Source organism: Penaeus chinensis, chromosome 38 (genome assembly GCF_019202785.1).
Source record: "Penaeus chinensis breed Huanghai No. 1 chromosome 38, ASM1920278v2, whole genome shotgun sequence".
Taxonomy (NCBI): domain Eukaryota; kingdom Metazoa; phylum Arthropoda; class Malacostraca; order Decapoda; family Penaeidae; genus Penaeus; species Penaeus chinensis.
The window spans coordinates 28,641,245-28,653,744 of NC_061856.1; the positions used below are offsets into that span (position 1 = coordinate 28,641,245).

Here is a 12,500-nt window from a genome sequence, read left to right on the forward strand (position 1 = left end):
TATGTATGTATGTATGTATGTATGTATGTATGTATGTATGTATGTATGTATGTATGTATGTATGTATGTATGTATATAAGTATGTATATAAGCATGTATGTATGTGTGTATATGTATGTATGCATCTATGTATGTATAAATATATATACATGTATGTACACACACACACACACACACACACACACACACACACACACACACACACACACACACACACACACACACACACACACACACACACACACACACATATAGATAGATAGATATACAAATAGACAGAAAGTTAGATATCACACAAATGAAGAATTTTCAATAGAACAGAAATATCATGTTAAAAGTATAAAAGCTGACACAGAAACAGAGAAAAAGATGCCAGAAAATTGGATAAACAAGAAAAAAGAAGAAAAAAAAAAAGCAAGTGGCACTGAAAACTTTCAGATCTATAACATAACTTTTAAATTCATCTGAAAAGCGCTAAAAAATAACAAACGGGAACAATAATAACAATTGTAGAACAAAAATCCAATTTATTCCTCCCTCCCTCCTAGGAGCACGATATACCTACGCGTGGAAAACTGAAACACTTTTCTATATTGTGTTTATCCTATCTCAGTTTCTTGGGAGTAAAGAAAAATAAGGAGAAAATAATTCTGATACTGGCAAAGTAAGGCACAGAATGGGTCTTTCAGAAAGAATGACTGAATCCAAAAAGAATGACAGAAGTCTGTAAAATACAACTGCCAAATAAATGTTTTACTCTCTTGGGTAAAACAAATTTAAGATCAATATATTTCTCAATCACAACATACCTAAAGCTCGATACAAAACATATTGATATCCTATTAAATTCTGTAGCATCTTTCTATTCAGTAATTGTCATATATTGCTGTTCTATAACTTATGTATCAAATACCTTAATCTGTATTTCATCATCTTTTCTTCCATACCACAACAATTATATATCAAATATCTCTGTCTCTCAATATCACTCAAACTGTCATTGTTATTGTCAATGATTATTCAAGCAAATTTACATTATCTACATTTTGTGTCACAAGTCTTACCTGTGCAGGTACTCTCTCCTCCATCTCTTTGCGCTTCACTTCAATTCCATTCATGACCAGACTCAACTCTTTCTTGAGTCTCATTTCTTCACACTCAGCCTAGAAAGAAAAGAAAGAAAAGAAATGAAGAAAATTATATAAAATGACGCTGATAAATCTAAAGAAGTGGTGGGAAAACTTTTCAGGATGAGGGCTGCATCATTGGGTCATGAAAAGTCAAAGGGCCACACCTTATAAAATAGGGCACTGCACTCTTAGATAACACAACACATAGACAGCATGGTTAATAAAACAAACAAATTTATAATAAAGCACAAGCACAAACAATGAATGGGAAAAATGTTTCTGGTCACAATTCTAGCACAAGGTTGCTAGTAGAAATTCTCATCACCACATCTAAGTTTGTGTCTAAAACCATGGAACTGTTCTAGGACTTATTTATCTTCATGTAGGCTCAAAACACAAATATGCCGACTTTCACTTTTTCCCCCCTAATTTCATGCAGGCTTCTGCAAGCTGCACAAAATTCCATAGAGGGCCACAGTTTGCCTAACCCTAATCTAAATTATGTATACTTAACCTTTTGCTATCAGCCCTAATTGGTTGCTCACCTGTGCACCATAATTAAAATTTGTGATAGCAGAACTTGACTTAAGGGGAATAATTCTAATTCATTCTCAGGCAGCCAATCTACCCCATACTTTATCAACACTCCCATAAACACCAAAGTATGGGCACCACCACGGCACTGGAACTTCTGTGGTGACTGATCTCAGCTTGATGATTGTTAATCCTGGTGCAACAACTGCATTCTGTTTCACCATAATTATGCTTTAACAGTTAATGAAACATCTGATGATTGCCTCAGAGATATTTCGGTGTGGTACTATTTTCATCCATACCTTTTTCCTACATTTGTCAAAATGAACTCTCTTCAAAGATCCTTAGCAATATTATAATAATGAAGACTACAAGAGCAAAAAATATATGTTCATTCAGCATAATACAAACTATGATTATTTTATTAAGAACATAAAAAAAAAAAAATAACTTTTAGGATCTGTGGGTTGGCAAACTGTCTAATAACCACAGAGGCCTTGCTAATTGCACCTTGCTTTTTAGTACTACTACCCTCAAATCATACAAGAAGACATATAGTCGAATCTTTCAGAATGCCATCATGTTTCTAGTTTCTAACCACATGTCAAACTGCGAAAAAAAAAAGCTGAAAATGTATCAATGTAAACAAATACGATAGAAGATCAAACTTGAATAAACATGCTTCCTAATAACCTCGCAGTTTTAAAGTACTTATCCAAAAATCTGAACCATAACGATGTACATAAAATTAAAAGATTATAAATGCCTGCCCTAATAATTAGCGCATGATGAAATTAAAGCAGGACAAATAAGCACAGGCAGAAAAAAATTATAAATAGAAAATTTACAAATTGATGATTTCCTCATGGTTCTTATCTTCAGGTCTAATGGCATATACCTATGTTCTAAACATAAAAATGAGAGTGAACTTAAATCATGAAAACTGCCTTCACTTGTTAGGCCAAAATGCAAATCTCCTCCCTTTTCCAGATCTCTTATAAAAAAATAATTAATTAATTAAGTAATCAAATCATTAAAAATAAAAACAAAAAAATATTTAATATATATATATATATATATATATATATATATATATATATATATATATATATATATATATATATATATCAGGCACTGGTGGCAAAGGGTTAATGATTTAACCTCTTATAACCGGGCACACTATATCATGACAGGTATGTCTATAGTTGTCATGACTTGCTCAGGCGATTCGTGCAGAAAGGGCCACTGTAGACAGCAAACCCCTTGGTGGAAAGGCTAGAGATTTGCGAGAAGTCACTGGAATAAGTAACATACCAAAATTTCTGGCATCCTCAGTGTAGGGTTAATATTCTTAATGTATATAAAGTTGTTATCCTAGATTGAGAAATATACATTGCTGCTGTTCAGATGTCAATGACAATTCAATCTCTATGGCAAACAAGGTATCATGAACAGGTATATTTCATAATTTTCTCAATCTCTATGGCAAACAAGGTATCATGAACAGGTATATTTCATAATTTTCTCTAACTGGAAATGTAGTCATTTTCCTTAACCCAATGCCGCTGGGTGGTTTCTCAGTAAGAAAGCCCTCTCTCTCCCGGGCTGTATTCATAGTAGCCCGGGCCCCGCTGCCGGGAGATTGTGTTGGTGCCATAGTGAGCGCAGCATGATCATACATGCGCACCATGGCATGTATACACATGCCACCCGGAATATAAAACAGGCATGTCATGGCATGTTTGTACATGCCACCCGGCAGCAAAGGGGTTAACCTAATGCCACGTGGGATGGCATGCACAGACATGTCATGCCTACAGTGAATTCAGTTAATAATTGTATTTACACATAGATGGCTCCACAAGTGCTTAGTCACAAATGAGTCAATCGCTAGTCCAACTTGCCTCACCTGTTTACTTTTCTCCTTGATTTTTAGAAATATCTTATTTTATTTATACATCAATGGCTCCACAAATGCTTAGTCACCAAGGAGTTAATCACTAGTCCTATATATCTTGCAAGGTTGCTCTTTTTCAGAATTTTTGAAAAGATTACCGACAATATTGTTAATCATATGGTCAAGAACAATAATAACACTATCACTATCAAAAGCACTGGAAGAAAAGAAACATTTTTCACAAAAATTCAAGGAATGGGGAAATAAAGTGAAGTCTACTAATGGACTCTTTGGGGGCTGAGCAATAAGTACTTGTGGCCATCTCAGTGCAAACTTCAGAAAACAAAACTTCAGTGGACTGTACATGTACTCAACATCACTGGGTTAAATAGAGTTAATTGTTTATGTTTTACTGAATACCCTTAGGTAATTACGAATTGATTATTCAGTCCTCTACTTAAGTTAAAACACCTAAGCTTCTTTTCTGTAAGGTTTAGATTTGAATAAAAAATACAATATTCCAAAGCTGAAATAGAAGTTAGCAAATACGAGACTACCTACCCACTTAATTAATTTAACTGAAAGAAAAGCTGCTTACCAATATCAGCAATAACTCTAACAAAACAACACAATTACTTTTATAAACTAAATAAGTGAATGAAATCAAATATACAGGAAAGGCAGCTCCAATAATAATAATAATAATCAAGAGATCCAAAAACTCACCACCGAATGCGCATTCACCATAATGGTTTCAATCCCTTCAGTGACAGAGTTGAGCTGCTGCCTGAAACAATCCTCCTGATCCGCAGGATTTAATCCATCGTAGGTGTTGGGCACAGGGTCGCTTGGTCTCATCCCTGAAGGCTCCAGCTGGGACATGTGCAAGTGTGGGGGATCAAGGATCCCATGGCCCACCGTGTTCATGTGGTCGAGGGCCGTGGGAGTGTATGCCATGAACCCTAGAGTATAGCCTCCGGGCTGATAGAGAACCTGTAAGAAAGCAACTCCTTTTGTGTTATTCTGTTTTTTCTTTATGTGTTGGGCTCACTTGATGGTCATAAGCCAACAGAATATAGTGATGTGCTAAAGCATTTACATCTCCCCAATCAGGTGTTACTGTTGCCTGTAAACCTTAACTAGAATGTGAGGCACTCTTACATCAAAGAGAGTAAGATCAAAACAAATAACAATAAACAAACACTCAGCATCAACTTGAACTAAGCTATTCAGTATCAAAGTGACAAAAAAGATAAAATGAGATGATAAAAGAAAAACAGAAAACAACTAAAACATATCTGTCACAGCACTAAACAAATGCCTATTATGGACATGATAACACATAAAATTCAACTCACAATGACACAAAAACAAGAATGCAATGGCTGATAAGGAAGATGATAGTTTAAAATAATAATTGTGCCAAAATTGAGTGCAATATAAAATATAAAACTTAACAGAATGAGGAAGTGAAGCACAAAACGAAAATGTTGAGGGGAGGAAAGAAAGATGACTTGGGGGGGAGGGGGAGGATGGGGTCTCAACCTTTTACAATGGAACTACAGCTTCAGGACAATGAGAACTGTAACTTGAGGATATGCATTGCATTTTGAATGAGTTTATGGTTGTATTATACTGAGAAGCTATGTTACGGATATAAACAAATGCATTTTATCCTGTCTAGTGTGTTACATAATGCACAGTATCTAAAATATCTACATTTTGCATGTACTTGTTTCAGTATAGGAATTTCTTATCTATCTATGTTAGTGGGATCCAGGTGATGGGGATGTCTCGTCATTGAAAAATTTGGCCGAGTGGTTGGTGAATGCTATGTGTTGTCATGGAAAATTTCAGTTGAGGGCCAGGGTGACAGGGAGGTTTCATCATGACATTCTTGCTGAGTGACACAAAGTTCACATTTAGGAAGAGGCTCTTGCATTACATCCACCGGTACATGAGGGTGGAATGTACATCTGTAAGCCATGCCTGGAAGAGTGCAGCTCTGGGGAGGACACTTTCCATGCTCAGGCTCCTATTCTTGCCCGCCTTGGATGGCAGTGCAGAGTGTAATATGGAAAATTAAATATAAAAAATATAAAAAATAACACAAATAACAGTTATTATCTTGATACCACCACAACAAATGAAAATTATAGTCTATAGAAATAGTCTATGCAGGATAAAATAGCACTGCAAAGAGGTAATGAGCCTTGAAATTTTACATGAGTGTTTGGGCCACACCTGCAAACCACACAGCCAAGAGAGTCACCAGTCAAGTAAGCCTAATGCTCTAATTCTGATCCACGTGTAAGCCACAAAGCACCCAGATCCATCTAGTTAAGTGAGGGGGGCAGCAGATAACCATTAAAGAATCAATATAAAACACTGAGAGATTTTGTAGGTAAGGTTGAACAGGTTTCATTCTTAAGTGAAATTATATGTGTGATTGCTTAGGCTTCAAACTTTGAGTTAAATTATGACTATGGATTTTGTGTTAAGCTATGTAACAAATGGGAACAAGGCAACGATTCAAAATTTATATTGCAATAAATAAAAGTAAAGAAGAAGAAACATTTCTAAAACACTTCTCTTCTTCAATCATTCTGGAAATTACAGAATTTGTTTATCTTTATCTCTTGTATTCACTTAGGTCTTTATCACTTTATATGAATTACTGGCTTGGCTTTCTGGTTCTGTCTATCATCACATCTGTTCCATAATACAAAAAGTGCACCACCTGCTCTCTGACCAGCCATACCCATTACAAAAGGGAGGTGTGCTAGTGAAGACAAATAATCATATTTATGTTATCTTTAAAGACACTTTAAAAATTGTGAGTTATTTCATACCTTCATCAAAAGAACTTAAAATAATATACTCAACAAATGGAGATCAGTAAATGCTTCCACTCCAATGGTGCTGATGATGGAGACTGTGCAAGATGATTCTCCATATGAGTGGTATACATCATACTGTCACCTCCAAGACTGGTATGGCTAAGACAGTAAGCAAGACATGAAGCACAAGTCACATAATAAATTTAGTGCACACAAACCAAGATATTTCAGATCTGTATGCACATGCTATTTCTTAAATCTATGTGCTCTTGAAGAACTACTCATCCATTCTTTTCTTCATTATTAAATTCACTCACTTACCATCTATCTCATTCATTCACTCTATTTCACTCTTTACCCACCTTTTCTTGTGTATCAAATTTTGGTTGCCTGCTTGCAGATTCTCTTTCATTTGCTTGCTCTCTCATTCTTTCTTCACAATTCACATACAAATTTACCAAAATAGAAAACACCTGTACCCTCAGACACCCAACCCATTGTATTTAAGATTAAGAACCATTGGAAAAAAAAAAAAAATTGACATTCAAAATTAAGAATGAAATCTTTGAAAAATGCTATTAGTATCCCAAGTTTTTTTTTCCAACTTTGTATACTTATTTACTTTGACTTTTTAGCTACAATCACCTGTGGCATGGGTGAAATTGCAGGGACTGGTCTTCTTACAGTGGGTGTGGTGGCAGGTTCAGTGGTATTACTTGCAGATACCTGAATGGGGTTGGAAGGCCGGATCACTGATCTTGACATTCTTGAGATGGGCCCAAAGCGACTGACTATCGGGGGGTCGAATGGGATAAAGTCATCTTTCCTCTTGGGGTTGACCTCATCTTTCTTTGATATGTCAGTGCGGTAGCCAGTCGACGGGTCGTAGTTCTTCTCTACCATTTTGGGCACATTGTAAAAGTTAGCACCAGAGGTCCATATGCTGTATGTGGATGTGAACTCCTGGGACTTGATTGGCTCCTCACCATTTGCAATTTCTGTGGCAACACGATTGGTCGCTTCTTTCCCAACAATGTTCTCAAGTTGATTCAGTATAGCTTCCTTCCTTTCCTTCAGTTCTTCCATAGATTTGTTGGCTATCTTTGAAACAACAGACATAGATGAAGCACTGCTTGTAGTAGTTGTACTTTCAGACCAGGTTGAAAGGGGAGAGGAATTTGTTCCTTTGGAGCTGGTATTAGCAACTGGAATGCAAAATTCACTTCCTGGACCATGAATATTATATACAGGTGTTGTATTGACTAACACAGGTGGATTGGAGCCATACATATCTGGCAAAATAGCTGTAGGCTGACCAGGGAAGACAGCAGCTGCAGCAGCAGCTGCCGCTGCTGCCGCTGCTGCTGCTGCTGCTGACTGAAGAGGTTGTGGCCCAGGCGTAGGTTGTGCAAATACCGGTGGCTGGCAAGGGAAAGAACTATAGGTATATTCTGCAACTGGAGTTGCATAGAGTGGTGTTGCTGCCAAAGCAGGTTGCACAATGGCTGGAGCTGGCGTGGGAGCTGGCAGGACTGACATTGCCTGAGTGTGAGGCTGGATAGAAACATATTTATTTGGGTCAAATGAGGTTGGGGCTGGTGGTACTGCACCTGCTTGGGGTATTTCTTCAACAGGAAGAGCCTTCTGTATGACAGGAACAGCAACACATTCTCCATTGTTAGGGGCAATGACAGCATCAACATTTTGCTGCTGAGGTTGTTGTGGTTGTGTGGGGTGTGACAGCTGTTGGTATGTCTGTGTAGGAGGAGGCTGCAACTTAGTCGCAGGCGTTGGGGGTGGCTGAGGAATGCCTTTGCCATGTTTCCGACTCCTGTTTCTGTACTTCTCAAGCTCATCTTCTGAATGAGCGAAAGTGCAGTTGTTACCTCTTGGACACCCCCCTCTTTGTGTCAGATCCCGGCACATGCTTGTCTTGTATTTAGCATTGTGTGGATGATGTGCATCTGGTAACTTCCTATTGCCGTGGTGCTGTATGAAGTGGACAAGTCCTGTGACAACAGCTCGGACAGCCTCCATTGCAGCAGCACAGGGCTCCCATCCTGGGGGTGGTGCATCAGGGGAGGGGTCTAGCGCTGCCAGTAATTCCAGCTGGGGCCGCAGGGAGGACAGCTGTCCAGGGTCACCTGTTCTCTGAAGCGCTATCACTAATTCCTGAAAAAAAGCAAAATGTTACCATTCTAGGCAATAAGATGATTTTCTATACTCAAAGAACATATTGCTATACACAGCTAAATAAATATAAAAAGATATTCACATTCATGTTTACACACCTATGTACACACATTTACCCATACTCAAAAATATGGACACGAACCTGCACTGACTGACCAAATGACTGAGGGGTTTGCAGTTTGTCAATGATTGATTGCATATGAGATTTGTGAGCGGTGTCCCCATACAAGAGGGATGACCACTGATCAGGTGCTATTCTTAATCCAGCTTCTGTGGCAATCTGGACAATCTGGGCATCGTGTTCTCTTCTGAGTGCCTCATATGTCCGGAACTCCTCTTTCAACTGCATGAGGGAGGAGTCACCCTCTCGTTTTGATACCTGCAAAAGCAAAAAAGGGGAAAAATGAACACAAAACCCCATCATCACCGAGTCAAATGAAGAAGAAGAAGAAAAAAAACAGGGTATTATTAATAAACTCAAATTCAACTTGTCCATTTACCTTGAAACACGAGGCACGGTAAAGCAACTGTACTACGTGTCCTATACTTGTTTTGGAAGCCTGTGGGAAGTGTGGTTCAAGGCGCTGGACGACGAACATGACCAAAACTTTCCTAGACAGAGCAGATCCATCTTCCAAGGCCAACAATACCAATTTCAGCACCTCTTCTTGCATTGCTGGAATATTATAAAACAAAATCTAGAACACTGTAAAATCCTTTTTTTTTTTTTTTTTTTTTTGATGGCATTGGAAATGACAGTTAATTGGCATATATAATCCTAAAAAAGGATAGGGAGAAATCCTGTATAAAGACAAAATATATAAGCTATTTGCAAAAGTAAACAATAAGAAATCACTAATGAAAAAAGTGAAAGGAATAGAAATCATTAATACCAAGATGTTCAATTAATCAAAAACAATGAAAACAATAACATTAATATTAATAATAATAATAATAATAATATTAATAATAATAATAACTTCATAATGATAATGATACAATTAATCATTTTTGTAAAGAAAAGAAAAGTGGCAGATAATAATTAACATACTAGCAATCATTAGAATAACAAATATATGATTATTATCATCACTGTTTTCTCAATATATAACCATAATGACATCTAACCCCAAAAACACAATAAAAAGAGACAAAGGATAAGGGAATAATAAAAAAAGGAAGGAATTGTGAGAGAAAAAAATATAGACAATAGGAAGGGGGAAAAAAAAAAAAAAAAAAAAAAGAGAGAGAGAGAGAAAGCTGCAAAAAAGTACAGAAGGTGGAAAAGTCTTTTTAAAAAGGGGAAGAACAGACTGCCACATGCACCTACCAGGCCCCAGAAACTGGCACCCTCTTGCTCTGACTGCAGCCCAGAGGTTGGCAGAGAGCTGCTGGTGGTTCTGGTGTTGTAAAATGAGTTCTGTGACGGTGCGTTCCCCGAGCGATCGTGCTGCCCGGACCGCCCTGGCTCTGCCCTCATCTTCCACTAGTTGACAGTTGATGAGGGTGACCAGCTTCCGTTGCATAGGGCGGGAGAGGAGTGATGTCGAGCCATTTGTTCCAGTGCCTGAAATCAAGGGGGTGATACATACAGTTGTAAAGAAAAGTGACCGACCTATTTTTTATAAAATTAGTTTTACCATTATTTGTTTCTATCATCATCATTACTATCACTACTACATTATCAATATATGTAGCCATGAAGACATATATGCCCCATACACCTGTACATATTTCAAATCTTCTGAGTTCCGTACTAAGACCACCCAGCCACCCTACTTCCATCTCCCTACGCCTGAACTCCCAACCAGACCTTTGTGAACACTCACCAGAGAAGGGTTTGAGAAATAGTGCAAGATCTTTGATGCACTTCACGGCTATGAAGTATTTCCGGGTGTGAGTCGGGGGCACTGGTGGAGGGGGGGGCAGGTCTCCCTCCTCCACGTTCGTCCCAGCCCCCACCAGTGACAGCAGTGCAACATTGACCGGAAGCTGGTCCAGCTCCAGTCTCATTACAGTCTTTTCAGAAGGACACAAGGAAAGGACAGTTTGTTATAAATTCCATAGAAATATCTTTTTTATATATTGTCTGCTATATCAAAAGAATATATAAACATATCACTTGATAATAGCCATACCATAAGTCATCATTTCTGTAATACATTTATATTCACTTACCTGGTCATATGGACACTGATTGCGCTGGAGCTTGGCAAGGCAAGCACGGCACACTGTGTGTCCACACCCAAGGCTGATGGGCCCGCGCTGGCCACCATCGAACTCATGGCAGCAGATGGGGCACGACAGGAACTCCGTCCACTGGGGGGCCTGGATCGGCATGCTCCCAGACTCGTACTACTTGTCAACTGCAGGAACACAAGTTGTACTATAAATGAAGATTGTTGATGGTTTCTTTACTAAATAGTATATTAGCTCTTACCATTTAAAATGCACTAAAACAAAAATTCAAAAGGTAAAACAACAAAATATAAACCATAGAAATGTCTTCAGAAAAATTAAAAATACCAAATAATGGGAAAGAAAAATCTAAAATCATGCACATGTAGAAAACAATAAACACAAGCAGGGACATTCGCAAATCTTAAAGGAAAACAGGGCCATCTTCCTCTTGGACTCACTCTCACACAATGAGTCGGTAGCTGTTTCCTTTGTGCTGCAGCATCACTGTCCATATCACATCTATATTTCACTACACTGATGCAATGTGTGCTATGTGTCTATGCATGAATGTATATATGTATGTATGTATATACAAATGTATGATTTTAGTGGAAAGCCTCTGGCCTGATATAACAATATATCTACACAATAAATATAACAAAGAGCTTTCTAACTCCATTTTCTTAACAGACCACTTAAAAATATATGGAGATATATCAATTCTCCCTTGATCAAGCAAAAATACAAGCACTTTGAGATTATTATTCACATGCATTAATCCACATATACCAATGACATCACCAGTGGAGATATCTGTCATGCTTATCCCAATGCTGCCGGGAACATGCAACATTCACTGTAGTCTGGTTTTGTGAAACGTGATTACATGCAGATAGCTCCACAATGGCTCAGCCACCAAAGAGTCAATTAAAGGCCTTAATGACCTCACCCAAATTCCCTTTTCTTGAAGTTTTTAGAAAAGTTAACACAATTAATACCAATTTTGTAATTATCATTATTGACATTATGATCACCATACTGTTATTCACAATACTAATGACAACATAAAACAAAGAAAAGAATATTTCTAATAATATTTGACTCCCTGGTGAGGAAGCACTTCTGGAGCCATCTGAGTTTCAATGCAAACAAAAAAATCTAACTCACAGTGGGTATGGCATGCACATAGTTCTGCGTCCCTGGCAGTGTTGGGTTAATATAGGTCTTTCTTGTGTTCCAAATCAAGTCTTTTTGCTATCCAAGATGTTTACACATTGTCTTAAGCAGTTTAGGAAATATAAGACTAATAAAAAAATTGGAAAAGGCTACTTTTGGCCAGATTATGGGGTTAAACAACTTAAAATAATGTATCAAAATGCAGTCAAACAGACTGAATTTAGTATTTACAACACCGACAAATAATACAGGCTTAACCCCTATCCAACACATTAGTATAAAGGTCTGTGCCAAAAAATAAACCAGACGTCACATCCTTTGTGTCCAGAAAAAATCACTATTTATTATCTTTTCAATGAAGCGAAAGAACTTATTAAAATCCTAAAACTTTACGGGTATTGTTATTTTTGATAGTCCTAATTATTTTTTTCCAAAAACAATCAAGAAAGAAAGAAAGAAAAAAATCAAATGTGAAGCTTACATATCATCATCATCATAAGGGGGCATACGCATGGCTGTGCTTTGCCGCGCCCAACCTTGCCTCCACCT

General features: G+C 37.7%; 1 protein-coding gene across 12 annotated transcripts in view; it reads right to left on the reverse strand.

The window, feature by feature from the left end:
* LOC125046265 (roquin-1-like) overlaps positions 1 to 12,500 on the reverse strand; it is a 43,517-nt gene that overhangs the window by 14,594 nt on the left and 16,423 nt on the right. For 10 of the 12 annotated variants that reach the window (XM_047644072.1, XM_047644079.1, XM_047644078.1 and 7 more), the window contains 8 exons: positions 10,773 to 10,960; positions 10,424 to 10,613; positions 9,925 to 10,161; positions 9,095 to 9,270; positions 8,737 to 8,973; positions 7,047 to 8,573; positions 4,288 to 4,554; positions 1,065 to 1,163 (listed from right to left, as the gene is read on the reverse strand). In XM_047644072.1, coding sequence (XP_047500028.1) covers positions 1,065 to 1,163; positions 4,288 to 4,554; positions 7,047 to 8,573; positions 8,737 to 8,973; positions 9,095 to 9,270; positions 9,925 to 10,161; positions 10,424 to 10,613; positions 10,773 to 10,934 — 2,895 coding nt within the window. In that variant the 5' untranslated portion in view covers positions 10,935 to 10,960. The other 2 variants (XM_047644074.1, XM_047644082.1) reach the window with 2 other exon arrangements.